The sequence below is a fragment of the Geotrypetes seraphini genome, chromosome 14 (genome assembly GCF_902459505.1).
Source record: "Geotrypetes seraphini chromosome 14, aGeoSer1.1, whole genome shotgun sequence".
In the NCBI taxonomy this organism is placed as follows: domain Eukaryota; kingdom Metazoa; phylum Chordata; class Amphibia; order Gymnophiona; family Dermophiidae; genus Geotrypetes; species Geotrypetes seraphini.
The window spans coordinates 39,173,451-39,193,063 of NC_047097.1; the positions used below are offsets into that span (position 1 = coordinate 39,173,451).

Consider the following 19,613-nt stretch of genomic DNA (forward strand, 5'->3'; position numbering starts at 1 on the left):
CGACCATTTGGGTAGCCCTGGATTACATAAATGTCTCAGAGACAGCTAGTGGCATATTTTGGCGTGTGCATGTGAAATAATGATGGGAATAAAGGAAGATTACTATAGATGGAAAAAGAGTGTAGGACGGATCTGTCTTGCTGTAGCTACTACAGCAGCTTTGGACCAAAAGCTGCATGGGTCCCATAAGTTGAACCAGCTGCACAGGACTGTAGGGGAAACCTACCGTTCTTTATCCACATTCTGTAGTCAGAGACTGTTCTACTACCTCTATTTATCATTTCTATAGCTCTGAACCACAAGCAATTGTTTCTATGTATAATATGTATGCATTCTTTTTATGCATTTTTGGTACACCGTCCAGAATTCTAGATATTGTAGGATAGAAGAAGTTTTAAATAAAGACCTCTCAATGCTGTCCCTAGCCACTCATAAGAACATAAGAATATCCTTACTGGGTTAGACCAAAGGTTCATCAAGTCCAATAGCCCGTTCTTACGGTGGCCACTAGTACCTGGCCAAAACCCAAGGAGTAGCAACATTCCATAGCAGTGGCTTCCCCCATGCCTTTCTCAATAACAGACTATGGACTTTTCCTCCAGGAAATTGTCCAAACTTTTCTTAAAACCAGCTACGGCGCTGTCCGCTCTTACCACAACCTCTGGCAACGCGTTCCAGAACTTAACTATTCTATGAGTGAAAAAAATGTCCTCCTATTGGTTTTAAAAGTATTTCCCAGTAACTTCATCGAGTGTCTCCTAGTCATAAGAACATAAGCAATGCCTCTGCTGGGTCAGACCCGAGGTCCATCATGCCCAGCAGTCCGTCCACGCGGCGGCCCAACAGGTCCAAGACCTACGCAGCAATCCTCCATCTATACCCCTCTATCCCCCTTTCCAGCAGGAAACCGTCCAATCCTCTCCTAAACCCCAGCACCGCACTCTGCCCCACCACGCCCCCTGGAAGCGCATTCCAGGTGTCCACCACTCATCGGGTAAAGAAGAACTTCCTAGCATTCGCTCCGAATCTGTCCCCTTTCAACTCCTCCAAGTGCCCTCTTGTTCTTCTATCCTTTGAAAGTCTGAAGAATCTGTCCCTCTCCACTCTCTCCATGCCCTTCATGATCCTATAAGTCTCCAACATATCCCCTCTAAGTCTCCTCTTCTCCAGGGAAAAGAGACCCAGTTTCTCCAATCTCTCAACGTATGAGAGGTTTTCCATCCCTTTTATCAGACGTGTCTTTGTAATTTTTGACAGAATGAAAAATCGATCCACTTGTACTCCGTTCTACTGCACCCAGTGTGTGCACAACTTGGTAGGCGCATTCTGTAAAGTGCTGCGTGTCAGTTCTAGTGTGCCAATCTGAAAAAGGGGGCATGGCCAGGGGAAGAGCATAGACAGAATGTGAGCAGTTCAAAATTTTATGCACACTATTAATAGAATGTGCCCAATCCATGCACAAGTTAGATCAGACATGGGCAACTCGGGTCCTCGAGGGCCGTAATCCAATCGAGTTTTCAGGATTTCCCCAATGAATATGCATGTGATCTATTTGCATGCACTGCTTTCAATGTATATTCATTGGGGAAATCCTGAAAACCCGATTGGATTCCGGTCCTTGAGGACCAGAGTTGCCCATGTTTGAGTTAGGTGTAGGTATTTAGGCCTAGTTTTCTTTGGACTAAATAGGTGCAGTTAAAAGTTATGACGTGCACTGGCACTTAGTGCGATTTCTGTAGAATTGTGCTAAGTGCCATTGTATTCTGCGCCAATTTTTATTGGTGCCATGTACAGAATATGGCTCTAAGGCAGTTGTGCATATATGATACAGAATACACCCAGCTAGCACTTTGCACACATAACTGTACAGTCACACATGAAAGTACTCATATTCTATAACTTATGCCCCAATTGGCACTTAAATGTAGGCGACCTGTTATAGAATAAAGAAGCTGGTGCTTCAGTGCCAATGCCTTTGGCTTTCTAGGTTCCTGAGACTTCTGCATCAACAGCTAAAGATGCATGGTGGCTATTTTCTGCATTATAAATCCCTGCACGGAGTCCTGTTTTAGAAACCAGTTTCATCCTTCTAAGCGTCCCTTGAGGAGGACCCACTTGTTAAAGTTGAGTTGCATTTCCTTTGCCTTTCTTCTCCTACAAAAGGGATTCAGGCCTGCAAAACCTCCAGGACACCACACTCACCTTCATGGAGTTTCTTTGGTGTAACAGACTGAGGATTCTTTATTTGTGTCATAAGTCTTAGAAATTGAGTTATTCAGCTGGCTAAGTAATCAAAAAGTTGCTGATTCAAATGCAACAAACTACATCTTTCTATCATTTCATTTGTCAGAGATATACCATTTCAATTAACAAATTGTTGCATCTGATAAATAGAACCCAACTGACATTGTTGCCTCTTTCTCAAGTAAGTGTGCACTAAAACTTGGTCCCTTTTCTTTTGTACTCCCTGAGGTGTCTCACCTTGAGGAACACCCTCATGCTTGTAGGGGCACTATAATTTGGCCCCGGACAATGATAGCTCCTTTGAAGCATGTCCAGTATAACATCTACCATCCACAGGAGCACCTCCTTAAGCCCTCAACATACTGAGGTCATAAGGTCAAACATTTTGGAAGTGTAGGAGATCAAGGAAATCTTAGAGGGGAAAAAAAAGCAACACACAGAGATAGAAATGTATCTTCAGTAGCCAAAATAACAATATATGAAGGACTGCAAATTGAATCAAGGAGGTAACTGAGGTAATATGGAAGGCAGCAGCCAAATAGGAAATCCTGCACATGCTCAGAAAAAACTTCTAAGTTGTTTGAGATCTGAGCTATCTGTGTCAGCAGCATCAAAACAAGTCACCAGCTACTGTGGCAGATCCTTTTTGCTTTTCAAATGGAATTTTTGATTGCAATTTTAATGCATAATAGGACTTTTTTCTTTCTGTAAGTTTTGCGACTTTACTCATTTTAATTCATCCTATTTCTACAGGGATTTTGGTCAGCTGGCTGTTGAGTTGTTGGACCAGTCTTACAAACACGATGAACAAGTAGCCATGAAGCTCTTGACCTACGAGCTGAAGAACTGGAGCAACTCCACTTGTCTAAAACTCGCTGTGGCTGCTAAACACAGGGATTTTATAGCACACACTTGCAGCCAGATGCTGCTAACAGACATGTGGATGGGACGGCTTCGCATGCGGAAAAATCCAGGCCTCAAGGTACTCCACTACAAACTGCAGTCACAAATAATGATGTGGGGGTTGCATGGTATAGGACAAGAGTGTCAAAGTCCCTCCTCGAGGGCCGCAATCTAGTTGGGTTTTCAGGATTTCCTCAATGAATATGCATGAGATCTATTTGCATGCACTGCTTTCATTGTATGCTAATCGATCTCATGCAAATTCATTGGGGAAATCCTGAAAACCCGACTGGATTGTGGCCCTCGAGGAGGGACTTTCACAACCCTGGTATAGGAGAACAGTCACATCATTATAAACAGGGGTGTCCAATGTCGGTCCTCGAGGGCCGCAGTCCAGTCAGATTTTCAGGATTTCCCCAATGAAAATACATGAGGTCTATTTGCATGCACTGCTTTCATTGTATGCTAATAGATCTCATGCATATTCATTGGGGAAATCCTGAAAACCCGACTGGATTGCGGCCTTCGAGGACCGACATTGGACACCCCTGATTATAAAGCTTCTTACCTACAAGTTATAGGTTCAAATTCCAGCTTAACTGATTTACGTGAAATAAACCAGTGGTCTCGGTGATTCTTGAGACACATCCAGCCATTTTCAAAACATCCACAATAAATATTGTGTGCATGAAATCAATTTGCATGCTTTGGAGGCAGTGCATACATATCTATCTCATGCATAGTTATTTTTATTTATTTATTTTTAGGTATTTATATACTGCCTATCAAAGTGGTTTACAATCAGATGTTCAAGCATTTTATGGGTAGTCTGAAAACCTGACTGCATTGATATCCTCTGGTCTAGCTGCTGAGACTTTAGCAGAAAATTTCACTTCATGATTTTTGTAAATTTTGTTGCATTCCTTTTCAATGGCTTGTGGCAAGAGAGTATCAAAGAAATGCAATGTTTTCTAATCCTGTGTATGTTTACTTTCTTGATAATATTGTAGGTCTGCACAGTTATATGCATATTCCACATTTATGGAACACTTTGCCAGGGTGCTTAAGATTATGCAAAGAGAAAATGTTATTTAAGAAGCAATTGAAAACCTTTCAATGTGCCAAAGCTTTTTTGTTAGCTCTGTATAATACTGCATTTTATGGTTCATAGAGGATGAACATTTTTACGAGCATTATGCTAGTTTTAGCGATTATATGTGGAAGAATAGGATAGGATGCATATATTATGTTTGAGTATGTCCTGAATATGTATGTTTTCTACATATTCAGGACATGTGAGACTAAATGGAAAGGTTATTAGGTGTTAAGTGGGGAAGACATTTTTTAAAATAAATAAATAATTCATTAGGAATATCTTGAAAACCCAACTGGACACGTTTAAGAACCACTGCGCTATAATATTACCAAAATCTGACCGCTCCCTTTCCAGTTGGTAACGGAGGTGGTGTGTTGTGGGCTGGTAGCAGTGAAGTCTAAGATATGGCCTTTTTCATGTGTGGGACCTGAAGAGATTAGGGTAAGAGGGGACTGTCTTGTATGAATTTCTTGGTGTCAGCAGCCATTGTGCATTCTTGGGACTCTAAAGGCAAGTTTATATTTCCTAGGATTCTGATAAATTGGTAATGAGTATTGAAATGATTTTTTATAATCTATTACTGATTTGAGACCAGGATCCTGGTGATCTGTATATGTGCAATAGACCAATTGATCTGAAAAGATTGTTAGTTTCACCTTGTAGTTTACATGTCATTTTACAGAAAGGGTGGTAGATGCGTGAAAATCTCCTGGAGATAATAACTGTGCCTGAATTCAAGAAAGTGTGGGATAGATACGTGAGATCTATTAGGGATGCTGTGGATGGGCAGATTTGATGGGCCATTTGGCCTTTATCTGCCATCATGTTTTTATGTTTCTATGTATTCTAAATCAGGTTGAATATTTTGAGTCTAGTTTCGATATAACTTTTGTAGATTAGGGCTAGTCATCCTCTTTTTTTTTGGCTTGGTTTGTTGTGTGTTTCAGCCCAGCCTGACACTGGTTAGGCCAACAGAAAATGCTGGCTTGCAGGCTGGGATTACAGTGTGTACACTGTATCCCAAAGGGCAGAAGTGGGAAAGCTCTGGTCTTTCTATTTCTTTTAGCCAGGTTTCAGTGAAAAATGTGATACCTACAATGTTGTAAGAGATCATCTCTTTCACTATTTATAGTTTGTTAGTTAATGATCTAGTACTGAAGTAAGAACAGGGTATAGGTGTGGTGGTACTGGTTTTAATAGATTGGTTATGGTGATGGGAAGTAAGTTGGTTTGGTTCATAGTGTTAAGGATTCTGTGTTTATTTTTATTCCTGGTGTTATGTATGGTTAATATCTGAGTGGATGGAGTGGGGGCAGAATATTAATTAGAAATGGACTTGTTGGAAGGGAGTGTTGTCCATGTTTGAGCCTCCATTTAGTCCAGTGAATTGGGATAGTGTTGCTTGTCATGTGTTCAGTATCTTTAGGGCATGTGAGACTAAATGGAAAGGTTATTAGGAAATAGAGGAGTGGAGCGATCTCCCATGCCAGAATTCCCTTCTCCTGGGATGAGTTTGGGATGGGACAGCTCAGATGGCGTGGAGCTGCCCTGATGCCTGTTTGATTAGGAAATTTTTAATTTTAGGGCCAATGTGATGGTTCAGTGGTAGTACTCCATGTGGATATGATAGAGACTTATAAGATCATGAAGGGCATAGAGAGAGTAGAGAGGGACAGATTCTTCACACTTTCAAAAAATAAAAGAACAAGAGGGCATCTGGAAAAGTTGAAAGGGGACAGATTCAAAACAAATGCTAGGAAGTTCTTCTTTACCCAACGTGTGGTGGACACCTGGAATGCGCTTCCAGAGAATGTAATAGGGCAGAGTACGGTACTGGGATTTAAGAAAGGATTGGACGGTTTCCTGCTGGAAAAGAGGATAGAGGGGTATAAATAGAGGATTTCTGCACAGGTCCTGGACCTGTTGGGCCGCCGCATGAGCAGACTGCTGGGCATGATGGACCTCAGGTCTGACCCAGCAGAGGCATTGCTTATGTTCTTATGGATGGTCCACAGGCCAGTTCCCACACCAGGTCTTCTACACCCCAGAGCAGCTGGTGGCATCAAGATCAATAGCTGGACACAGAACCAAAAATATATAGGACTGCAGAAGGAGCACTAGTGCATGTCCACTGGCCTCAGGACTCTTGTTGCAATGACTAGATCTGAGGCTCTGTTAAAAGAGGGGATGGGGAATCCCCAGCTAATTGTGAATAAAGGCTCATGATGCTAGGATTCTAGTATTTGTTGTGGCTGAGCAGAAGAAATGAAAACTATCAACAAGAAAAATTGTTCATTTTGATAAATACTATGGGGCTCATAATCGAAAGAGAAAAACATCCAAAAACCAGCCTATGTCAGCACTTGGACGAACATTTCCTAAAAAACGTCCAAGTGCCGATAATAAAAATGGGTTTTGGATGAATTTCTAAACGACCTAGGCCTTCATAGTGCCGCTCAACATCCAAAGCTAAACGGGGCATTTCGGGAGGCGTGTCGAGGGTGGGAGTTGGGCGGGACGTGGGCCGGCTTAGACTTAGTCGTACAGCATTTATAACTGAAAGATTTACAAGAGTCTAGACAGAACTTGGACGTTGTGACTTAGACCATGTAAAACATGGTCTAAGTCACAAAAACCCACCTAAACTCACCAGATAAGCACTTCAAACACATAAAACAGACCCCCACATACTACCCCAGTGATCACCAACCCCCCCACTCCATAAAAATTTTAATCACAACTTTAAAATTCAGCCTCCAGGCCATCATCACCTGGCCGCCTGGCATAGGAAAGCGTAGTCGTCCAGCACAGAGGCGGCTTAAGTCGTCTTGGGGGTGGGTTAGGGACCCATAGAGAGGAGGACTCATGCCCATAAGCCCCTGTAATCACTGCATTGATACTTAAACATGTGCACTGCCCTATACACCCCCAAAACCCTTTTTTACTGGCATATAAGTGGTTCCTGCAGCCATAAGGGCTATTGGGGTGGTAGATAAGTGGGTCTAGGGGATGCTGGAGGTGGTTTTTTTTTGGGGGGGCTCATCATGATCTATAAGGGAGCTGTAGGGAGAAGACATGGCACCCTTTTTGTGAAGTTCATAGCAGTGCCCTGTAAGGTACCCCACTATTTAGGTGGCATGTCTGGGTGTGCAGTCCATCACTTTGCAGACCCCTCCCACATCCAACAGGGCTTGTTCTAGGCGTTTTGGACTTGGACGGAAAGTTAGACGGAAATGTGGTATAAAGATAGATGATTTAGTGGCTTGGACGATCAGATCGGCAGGACATATAATTAGACGATTTTCAAAATGAGAAAAAAGTTGGACATATCTTTCGAATATGTGTCTTAAGCTGTTTTTTACTTTGTATGACTTGCGAGATGGGCGTAAATGGACTTAGACGTCCCTTTCAATTATGCCCTTCTATCTATTTTCAAGTAAAAGATAAAATGAGCTTCGTGTGTGGTAAACCTAGTTTACGACAAAATGTCTTTCTGAATTTCAGGTGATTATGGGAATTCTATTTCCACCAACCATCCTGTTCCTGGAGTTTCGTTCCCAGGATGACCCTTCCTATCAAACATCGAAAGAGAATGAAGATGGGAAAGAAAAAGAGGAGGATAACACAGTGAGATATACATCCAATCAATGATATCCATGTTTTAGCTTATAGAGATGCTATAGTTGGAGAATTTTTGTGTTAATTCTTCCACAGGAGGTGTACTGTGCATGAGAGGGGTCTGTATGAAACATGGTTGATGCACAAAGTCACATGCATTATAGCATATTATAAATTGCACATATTATTCAGTAATCTAGGTAGAAATAATTACGCAAGCTGCATGGCTAGTGTAAATGCTTGCATCTAACATATAGGCGTGAATTTGACCTAGAAGCTAGTATTCTATAAAGAAATACTAGAAACCTAGTTTTCTTTAGATAATAGGCTCCAAATAGGCACCCTCTAAATATTGTCATTTAGGGGTCCTTTTATTAAGGTACACTAACCAATTTAGCGCATGCTAAATGCTAAGGCGCCGCTAATAAAAGGACCCCTTAGAGAGGAAATTTTCAGCATGGGCTACTCTTAAGTTATGTTATTTTGCTGTTAACCCCCAAGTTTTTAGTAACTAGGTTTCATTGCATAAAATGGAACCTATGCTAAAATAGCATTAAGTTGACATCTGAAGACTGTGGAAGATGATGTTCTAAAAAGATGATTTATTTATTTCTTTTTCCAAAAAACACACAAATACAAATATAATAGTCCACATGTGTAGTCCTACGAGACCCTACATGGTCCGTGTTTTGGCGATCATGCCTTCCTCAGGGGTCCAGTTGGATGTTATGGTCTCAAAAAGCAATTGTAGACTAAAAACAATGAACGACTTTCCAAAAGACAGTGAGTATGAGCAGAGTGGCGCCTCTATTCATGAAAAAGGTTACTAAATCCCAATATATAAATATATTTGCATATATTAATAAATACTATAGAACTGGGAGAAGTTCTGTTTGTCATAAAGTTCATTTTTTTTTAATCTACAGGATGTTGACACTGGCTCGAGAAAGGGGGATGAAGAAAACAGAAACAGAAAACAGAAGGGTATTCCAATTGGAACCAAAATCTATGAATTCTATAATGCTCCTATTGTAAAGTTCTGGTTTTATACAGTAAGTATATCACAATTTTGAATGATTTAATATTAATCAGATACTTCATTTCCACTTGTTCTGTAGCTTGCACCACAAATAAGGTACTAAATCACAGCATTCACATTTCTAAAGCTGCAAATCAGAAAGCTCCTTTGCTCTCACTTCCATCTTCTTTTAACCAATAAATATAGGTTTAATTCTGTTCAACTTGCTGGAAATTATGACGGGTATTAAAATTATTTTAAGTTTTCAAAAACAAAACAAAAACTAAACCAACTATATGAAGTACCGTACTTGTAACAAAGAAAGGCAACAAATTTGACCATGTGATACCTCTCCTCAAAGCAGAACACTGGCTCTCCATTTCTCAAAGAATAACCTTTATGATTCTCTCATTAGTCCATAAGGTACAGTCCTCAGGTATACCCTTACATCTCTCTCGATACATAGATTATCCCATATTCCCCCTCTCATACACTAAGATCTTTCCAATCCAATCTATTACACAGTCCATCACTCCACCAAATTTGTCACGATTCCATTCGAACAAAAACCTTCAGCATACTTGGCCCCATCTTATTGAATGCTCTACCTGTTCCTCTTACCAACTTCTTATTCTGAATTCCATAGTTCCCTTAAGGCCTATTTATTCAGAGATGCCTTCCCCCACTCATTTGATACTGTCACCCTGATTTCCTTTTAATGGGGATGGCCTGGATTGCAGCACTCTGGTAGTACTACCCACTCCTTCTCTGTTCTCGGTACTTTCATTACTCTTTCCTGTCAATAATGGAATTCAATTTTTTCCAACTCTCCCTTCCCTCTCTCTCTCTTTTCTAAATACTCTCCTCCATATTATATAATGTATTAGCCACTCAGCTAAATTTGTTATTAACTGCTTCGACGGCTCATTGCCCCAAACAGTATATCAAATTCTTAATCAAACTTGAACTTAAGCATGTAATGTTAATATAAAACTTTTCTCTCCTTCTTCCAGATAGCTTATCTGTGGTACTTAATGCTATTCAATTATGTGGTTCTGGTGAAGATGGAACGCTGGCCATCTATACAAGAATGGATTGTCATTTCTTATATCCTGACTCTAGGGATAGAGAAAGTGAGAGAGGTAAGTCACATTTTTCTACAAACTTTCTAGAACCATTCATGGGGTAATTTTATGACACATTGCCTAGCTAAGCAGGCCAAGTGAAGCACCACACACCACAGCCAGCAGACCACCAAAATGGGTTATGAAATGGATAAGAACCCAATCAATCATTTAATGATGAGTAATTAAAGTACAGTGGTGCCTCACACAACGAACTTAATTGGTTCCAGGAGCAAGTTTGTTATGTGAAACGTTCGTTATGTGAAACGCGTTTTCCCATAGGAATACATGTAAAAAAAAAAAATTCGTTCTGCAGCATAAAATATGCTAAGATGACATAAAAAAGATAAATTTTTTGTTATTATTTTTATTTAGATACATCTAAAAACATACATCTCCCTGTCCTTTTACTTCCACTATCTTCCTATCCCATCTCTATTCCCTTTTGTCCCTCTCCCCATGATCAATCATCTCACCACCTCTCTCTGCCCTCACCCTCAGGGTTCAAGATTGCTTCCACTCTTTTTCCTGTTGTTCTCTCTGCCTGTCACCCTATGATTTAGCATCCCTTCTGCCCTTGTCCAATATTTCCCCTTCTCTCCCTCCCTCTCATCCCCTGCTCCAACATGTGCTTTCAGCGGCCTTCTCCCCCCTTAAGCGTCTTTTCTTCTCCACTCCACCTTTCCTCCCTCCCTGCCTCCACCTTTGTGGCGCTTTTGCACCCGACCGACAACAGAACAGGCCCGGTCGGACAAATCTCCCTGTCCTGTAGCCGCGAATCTAAATTACCTTCTTACAGCAGCTGGATTATTGAAGCTGCTGTAAGAGGTAATTTAGATTCGCGGCTACAGGGCAGGGAGGTTTGTCGGCCGGGCCTGTTGTCGGTCGATCGGGGGACCTGACCAGCTGTGCACATTCTTCGGGGCGGACCGCCCCCTCCCCCCTCTTTCGTTCGCCATTGCCTTCTTCCTACCTGCCCTGCCGCAGCCGCACACAGCCGAACGGAAGTCTTCCTGATGTCAGCGCTGACGTCGGAGGAAGGGAGGGCTTTGCTTAAGCCCTCCCTCCGACGTCAGCGCTGACATCGGGAAGATTTCCGTTCGGCTGTGTGCTGCGACAGGGCAGGTAAGGAGAAGGAGACTACCCTCGCGGCTCGACCAACCCCGCTGCGATCCAACCCCGCAGGAACCCCGGACTTCGTTGTGTGAAACGAAGTCCGTTGTACGAATTAAGACATAAAGTTCGTTGTGCGCAGCGTTCGCTGTGCGAGGCGTTCGCTGTGCGAGGCACCACTGTATAATGTATTTTAATCACAAAAAATTTACAAACTATAAAACTTAAAGGATAAAACCCCAAATGGCCATGTTTTGGCAACATCTTTCCTCAGGGTAACACTGTGAAGGTAATATCTTCACAGTTTTGCTCTGAACAAAGTCATACAATATATATGCAAAAAATAGATTATTGCATATTTAAATTATGTTTAAAAAAACATATGACATATATAACACATTCATATACTAATAGTATTCAAACATAACTCTCTGGATAACTAATGGAGGGACCCTTTTACTAGGCTATGATAAAAATAAATAAATAAAATTTAATGGTGTGGAGGGGCATAATCGAAAGGGACGTCTAACTCCATTTACATCCATCTCACAAGTCGTCCAAAGTTAAAAAGAGCCTAAGACACATTTTCGAAAAATATGTCCAAAATTTTTTTTCTTTCGAAAATCATCTAATTATACGTCCTGCCGATCTGATCGTCCAAGCCACTAAATCATCTATCTTTATACCACATTTCCGTCCAACTTTCCGTCCAAGTCCAAAACGCCTAGAACAAGCCCTGTTGGATGTGAGAGGGGTCTGCAAAGTGATGGATTGAACACCCGGACATGCCACTTAATTAGTATACAAGTCCCATCTCCTTATATCAACCTCACCATTTCAGCTCAGTGCCTCTCAGTTTTCTGGGAAGACACACCTAGCCAGATGAATTTTCAAGATTATCATAAAAAATATGTAGGAGATTAATTTTTATATCTGATGCTTATTCATTTTAGCAATCCTGAAAACTCAACTGGCAGGGTGAGCCTCCAGGAAAGGGTTAAGAAGCACTGATTTAAATATTACACATACAGTATATGCTGTAGTGTATTGGATACGTTTTATTATGTGATGTACTACTGAAAAATGTTACTGCTTCTAAAAGAAAAATAATATATGAATCAGGAAAACAAATAAAATTTAAAATAAAGCTTATTCTGTTATAAATCACCAATTTGAAGATACATCAGAGGTACATAAATTGATTAACTTTATACACCACCTCGTTAAAGCATAGTTGTAGCTTTAACTACTCAATAAATCTTGCAACATAAGAAGGTATTTTAAAAGCTTTGAAGATACATGCATAAGATCTGTAAGAAAGTAATATTTTGGATGAACTTGATTTTTGGATATTTTAGTATATTTATGTATGTATCTTACTCTTTGTTTTCAGATTTTGATGTCAGAACCAGGCAAGCTGAGCCAGAAAGTAAAAGTCTGGCTTCAGGAATATTGGAATATCACAGATCTTGTAGCTATTTCAATGTTCATAATTGGAGCAATTCTTCGCCTCCAGAATGAGCCCTATATGGGCTATGGAAGAGTCATCTACTGTGTTGATATCATCATTTGGTACATTAGAGTACTAGACATCTTTGGTGTAAACAAGTACCTGGGACCTTATGTCATGATGATTGGAAAGATGGTTAGTATTTATAATATGCTGGGTAGACCCCTAGAACATATTTTAGGAATTTTGCATACTTAGGGAGCATGTCAGGACAGAGAATGGGTGTGAATGCACTAATCAGCTGGTGTGCTAACTTTACCACTGTGCTAACTGGTAAGCACATTTATAAGAATTTAAATGTGGCTGTACTGGAACAAACCAAACATCCATAAGCCCAGTATTCTGTTTTCAACAGTGGTCAATCCAGTTACAATTATCAGTTAATATATCAAAAGAGTAAAACATCTTAATAATGGCTTATGGACTTTTAGGAAATTAAATCTTTTTTTTTTTTTTTTTTAAACCCTGTTAAGCTAACTGCTTTCACCACATTCTCTGGCAATGAATTCCAGAGTTTAATTACATGTTGTGTGAAGAACTATTTTCTCCAGTTTAAAAAAAAAATTACTACTTAGTAGCTTCATTGCATGCTCCCTAGAGTAAACAAATGATTCACATCTACCAGTCCCACACCACTCAATATTTTATAGACCTCTATCATATGTCCCCTTAACTATCTCTTCTCCAAGCTGAAGAGCCCTAGCCACTTTAGCTTTTTCTCTTAGGAAAGTTGTACCTTTTCTAATTCTGCTATGGGGCTCATTTTCAAAAGAAAAAAACATCCAAAAAATGGCATTTGGACATTTTGTTTGCTAAAACATCCAAACTGCCATTTTCAAATGGTGCCACTGCTCCGGGTGCCTCCTACCCTTGCTATGCCACTGCCTGTGAGACCCCCAAGCCAGTTGGGTTTTCAAGATATCCCTAATGAATATGCATGAGGCAGATTTGCATATAATAGAGGTGACATGCATGCAAATCTGCCTCATGCATATTCATTAGGGATATCTTGAAAACTCAACTGGCTGGGGGTCCCCAGGACAGGTTTAAGAACCACTGGGATATATCATAAAATGTCACAGTACATTATAGTAATGCTTTCCTGTAGGAAAGAAGGAAATAATTGGTATCACACCCATAACTGTTATGTCAAAGTCATATGATCTCTTCTGCAGCTCTTATCAGGCAATGGCCCACAAACTTTTTTTTCTCTGTGAAATTACAGTGCCATTTTAATTTTGTTCAGCTGTACTTGTGTGATTATGTTGTTTTTTGACTAAACTTATAAAACACTTTGAGATCTAAGTTGGATAATCTATGTAATTACTATTTTTATACAGCAGTTTCAAAGCCCTTCTCTACAAAACACTATTTGCTTGATTCCGAAGGACAGTTTTTATAGTGATCAAAGGCTTTGTTTCAGAATGTTTTATTCCATTCATTGTCTATAGAAATACATAAATATAACATGTTCAAAGTAAAGTATTTTGTTCATTCTACAGATGATTGACATGCTCTACTTTGTGATCATCATGCTTGTGGTACTGATGAGCTTCGGCGTGGCTCGTCAAGCCATCCTGCACCCAGATGAGGAGCCCTCGTGGAGACTTGCTCGCAACATATTCTACATGCCATACTGGATGATCTATGGAGAGGTGTTTGCAGACCAGATAGACCGTAAGAATAAAGTTCATAGTAAGATTCTGTTTACTGATTCTGAGGCATTAAAGAAGTGTCTCTCTTAAGTTAAAAACAGAAGATAGAATAACTTAATTTTTATGTATTTTAACCAAGGACCCTACAATATAGTATAGTGAATAAAGATCAACTTTTTCAATCAAGATTTAAGCAGTAACTGTGTTGGTCCACTGTAAAGGTTAATACAACATCAAAGAATACTTTTTTTTGGGGGGGGGAAGTTAAAAGTCCCCTTCTTCATTTTGCTTTGACTTGAGTTTTTTTTACTCCCAAAAGCTAGTTAAAAATGTATTAATTCTGTAAAATATATATATATATATATATATATATATATATATATCTTTGTTGTTTTTATTTTATTTAATGACTTTCAAGATTAGAAATTCCAACATTACAAAATATATTCTTAGCATTTTGTTTTTTAAATACTGAAAATACAAAACCATTATGATATGATTTTACAGGGATTGAACTGCCTAACATATATTCTTACCATGTAGAGATTTCCAGACATTGCAGTTTGGGTGTGTCTTGACTATACCAGCTTCAATCTCAAACAGGTCACCTCCCCTTCCATCTGTCCCTTCTACCAACCTCCCCTCAACCTCTGCCACCTTTTCTGAAATCACTGAAGAGGAAACTACATCTTCTCTCCCCTTCCAAATCCAGCATCTACTCCTCTTATTTGATTCCCACACACCTTCTCAGCACTCTCTCTCCCACTGTCAGCCCTTCTATCTCCACTGCAACTGTTCCCAATGTCTTCAAAGATGCTGTAACACCTTTCCTCAAAAAACCCTCACTAGACCCCACATGCCTCTCCATCACCCCATCTCCCTCTGTTCCTTCTTTTCCAAGCTACTTGAATGTGCTGTTTACCGCTCTTGCCTGGTCTCCCTTTCATCTCAGGCAATTCTTGACCCACTTCAGTCAAGCTTTCACCCACTGTATTCCACAGAAACTGCCCTTACTAAAGTCTCCAATGACCTTCTCTTGGCCAAATCTATCCTCATCCTTCTCGATCTATCTGCTGATTATTTTATTTTTCACTTTTTGTGTGATATTTTATCCCCCAGGCATTGTAATTATATAACATTTGCTCTCCCCTCATATTCTTTGTTTCTGAAACATACCTGCAAAGAATATGATAAAAGCAATTAGCACAGCTGGTTTAAAAATGGTTTGGTGAATGGATAAATAAAGTAGGGAGACTGGTTACTTATATCTCATAGAAGCTAGGAGGTCAAAATGGTATGAAGTATCAATACTGTATAGAACTCCTAGAAAAGAGGAACTATTAGATAAATTATGTATGAAAAAAATCTTTTATATATTTTTATCACATACACTCAGAAATGTGTAATTCAGCCAAAAGCCGAGGCTTCTATAGCCGAACCCACCGCCCCATCACTGTGTATGGAATCTTTTAAGTGATTACTAATATGTGCTATTTAAAAAGTAGAAATTATTATCAATGGCAAAAATAAAGGAGGGGAAAGAAATCCCACTTATCTTTTAAAGGTGTTCAGCAGGTCCCGACATGGATCATGTTTCAAGGAACCCGAAATTAAATCTTAGCGGTTCAAATGCCAAAGAGCTAGTGATAGTGCAATTGGGGCAATGATTTCATATTCATATGTGCTTGATTAGGAAAGGAACTTCTCTGCTTCTGCTTTCGTTTAACCAGAGAAGCAGAGAAATGGTGTGGATAAATTTGAAGAAAAGCCTCATAAACCATTATTAAGACAGACCTGTAGAAAGTCATTGCTTATCCATAGGGTTGGTAATATGTAATCTTGCTATTTTGGGGGCTCCTGCCAGGTACTTGTGACCTCCATTGTCTACAGCTGGATGGACCTTTGGCCTGACCCAGTATGGTAGTTCTTATAAGTTAGTCCAATAAAAAGGTATCACCTACAGCTAGCTTGCTGACCCTGATTTCCACATTATTCATTAAAAAATGCTTTGGTAGGGCTCTTGTGGTGCTTCTTTTAAGATACCTTTGTTTCACAAAATTTGGCATGGAATTAAAGCTATTTCTTTAGCTAGTCCTATCTATTGTTTTTCCAAAACAAAAATGGCTGACTCATTGGAATAAATGAAGTAGACATCATTTTATGTTCATGCAGTGTATTACTGTAGAGCATTTAGCATGTTTTATTTAAATGATATCACCCACTCCATGCTTTTATATGCATTTGAAAAGCAGCAGCAAATATGTTTCATGAAATAACAAAAAAAGATGTTTTGAAGATGATGTCTTCAAAAGATGTTTTCAATGATCATCTGCCAATAGTGTTTTGCAATTGCTCCTATCATCATAGCTGAGCTGTTGGGAAAAATTGGAAGAATGCAAAAATATACTCAGAATTATAGAACAGTTTTATTATACTTATCTTTAAAAAGGTTTTGCTCTACTCTTTTAATGTTTTATTTGCATTTTCACCTTTCATTCTTATAGTCTTACTGTTTTCTCTTCTTTTTTTATAATTGTTGGACTCCTCTAAAGTGTATGCCATGGAAATTAATCGTAAGTCTATTTGGAAGGGGCATAAATTCATATCAAGATTTGTCTTTGAAAGGTCAATAATGTGATAAGTATTTACTTTAGGAATGAGGACTTGGGATTTCCCGCTAAGCTGCGCTGGCGTGCGCTGGCGCACAAAATATTAGGTCGCAGCGCACAAGTTTCTCGTCACAGCGCAGGACCGGCAAGATTGACTCATTTGAACTTCTGCAAGATCAGCATCGGAAGCGTGCGCTGGGCCAGAGAGATCTTGGGGAGCCTCCGACAGTGGCTTTCTCCCCTCTCTGCAGCTCTCCTTTACTTCCCAGCGCAGCGATTCACGAAGGCAGCCTCGGGGCTTTTGCTGAGTCGCGGCTGCCTCTGATGATGCAACTTCCTCTTTCCTCAGAGGCGGCGCGACACAACAAAGGACCCGAGGCTGCCTTCGTGAATCGCTGCGCTGGGAAGTAAGAAGAGCTGCTGGGAGGGGAGAAAACCACTATCAGTCTGGGAAGCTGCTGGGCAGGGGAAAAAAGGGACAGCTGCTACTGGAAAGGGAGAAGGAGAGATGCTTCTGGGAGGGGAGGAGGGAAAGGAATCTGGGAAGCTGCTGGGCCAGGAAAAAAAAGGGACAGCTGCTACTGGAGAGGGAGAAGGAGAGATGCATCTGGGAGGGGAGGAGGGAAAGGAATCTGGGAAGCTGCTGGGCCAGGAAAAAAAAAGGACAGCTGCTACTGGAGAGGGAGAAGAAGGAGAGATGCTTCTGGGAGGGGAGGAGGGAAAGGAATCTGGGAAGCTGCTGGGCAAGGAAAAAAAGGGACAGCTGCTACTGGATAAGGAGAAGAAGGAGAGATGCTTCTGGGAGGGGAGGAGGGAAAGGAATCTGGGAAGCTGCTGGGCAAGGAAAAAAAAGGGACAGCTGCTACTGGAGAGGGAGACGGAGAGATGCTGCTGGGAGGGGAGGAAGGGAAGAGAGTTACTGCTGGACAGGAGGCTGGGAGAAAGAAAGAAAGGGGGCAGGCAGGGAAACAGAAGGAAAGAAGAGAAACAGAAAAAAAGAAAGAAAGGTCAGGGAGAGAGGAAGAAAAAGTTGGGGGAGGGAATGAGGTGTGGAGGAGAGAAAGCATACAGGCTGATAGAAGGGAAGAAAGATTGGATGCACAGTCAGAAGAAGAAAGTGCAACCAGAAATCACCAGACAAGGTAGGAAAAATGATTTTATTTTAAATTTAGCAAAGTGGAGGCAGTATTACCACAGTTTTCAAAGGAATTTGCCCAAATAACTTAATAGTTAATTGGGTAAATTCCCAGAGATGAAAACTTCCCTTCACTTACTATGCACAGTTCTGAATTTATATCTGCTGTCTATATTTTACAATATGGTCCCCTTTTACTAAACCGCAATAGTGGTTTTTAGCGCAGGGAGCCTATGAGCGTCAAGAGCAGTGCTGGGCATTCAGCGCAGCTCCCTGCGCTAAAAACTGCTATTGTGGTTTAATAAAAAGGATGGAGGGTATATTTGTCTATTTTTGTATGCTATAAAAACCAAATACAGAGAGAGACTGAGAGCTGTTGATGAAGAGCTACGTGTGTGTCTTTCTTCCATTCCAGCCAGAATATCAGCTTTGTGTTCAGCCAAACAGGCCCAGGTTTCGCACTGAATAAAGTATTTTATAATTTTTATTTCATAATAAAGTAATTATAAAATACTTTCTTTGTGTTTATTTGATTCCTATTCAAGAGAATTACTTTATATATAGTCAATATAGGCAGAGAGTTAAATTTTTTAACATTTTCTAATGGTGGTGTGCCTCGTGATTTTTTTCATGAAACAAGTGTGCCTTTGCCCAAAAAAGGTTGAAAAACACTGGTCTAGAAATTGAAAGCATCAAACGTATTGTCTTCTGGACTGTTTTTAATTTACAGTTTACACATATGGATGTAACAGACATAACTACATTTGTTGTAAAACATTTATTAAGATATCATTTCATCCCTACAATTTCTGTGTTCTTAAAAATATTATTTAACGTTATTTAATTTAGCGTGTAGGCCTAAAATTCCTTTGAATACCTCGTCCTCATGTATCAGCAACTTTGACAACATATTTATTTGGCTCATAACTTGCTGGCGCCCGATATTTTTAGCTCACAGTGAAAAAAGTTTGCTCACAACACCCGCCCGCTTAAAGGGAACACTGGATACATGTGCAGTACAGTATTTTAAATCCTATCAGTGACCTCAATCTGAGGAAAGTTTCCAAAAGACCCACAAGGGGGCCACCTTCGCTTTCTTCCTGGGCCAAAGTATCTGATACGATGAATAAAGGATAATTCTCATATACTAGTCACAAAAGTAATCATTTAATCCAGTAAAATGAAATCTTGCATAACTTATCTGTTAACCCCTATTTCTACATGTTGAACAATATTCAGACATATTTTCAGCAGAGCCCTTTATGATTACTACTACTAATAATTATTTCTAAAGCGCTACCAGACGCACGCAGCGCTGCACAGAGTCACAAAGAAGAAGAAAATAGTCCCTGCTCAAAAGAGCTTACAATCTAAACAGCTAAGACAAACAGGATGTCATGGATACAATTAAGGGGAATGGATAATCAGCAGGCTGGATTGGAGGGCAGAGGCTTAGGGTTAAGGATTGAAGGCTATATCAAAAAGGTGCTTGAATATTTAAGCATCCCCACCCCCTCCAAATTACTACTTGTATAGTGCTGAAAGGTATACACAGCGCTGTACATTTTGACATTTAATAGATGGCCCC

At 40.2% G+C, this 19,613-nt stretch overlaps 1 protein-coding gene across 2 annotated transcripts in view; it reads left to right on the top strand.

Moving 5' to 3' along the window:
- Positions 1-19,613, top strand: part of TRPM1 (transient receptor potential cation channel subfamily M member 1) — a 182,933-nt gene that overhangs the window by 153,333 nt on the left and 9,987 nt on the right. The window contains exons 17-23 of one of the 2 annotated variants that reach the window (XM_033919524.1): positions 2,998-3,226; positions 7,748-7,870; positions 8,788-8,913; positions 9,893-10,021; positions 12,510-12,761; positions 14,129-14,303; positions 16,834-16,854. In XM_033919524.1, coding sequence (XP_033775415.1) covers positions 2,998-3,226; positions 7,748-7,870; positions 8,788-8,913; positions 9,893-10,021; positions 12,510-12,761; positions 14,129-14,303; positions 16,834-16,854 — 1,055 coding nt within the window. Of the gene's footprint in view, positions 1-2,997; positions 3,227-7,747; positions 7,871-8,787; positions 8,914-9,892; positions 10,022-12,509; positions 12,762-14,128; positions 14,322-16,833; positions 16,855-19,613 lie in introns of both variants that reach the window. The other variant, XM_033919526.1, reaches the window with a different exon arrangement.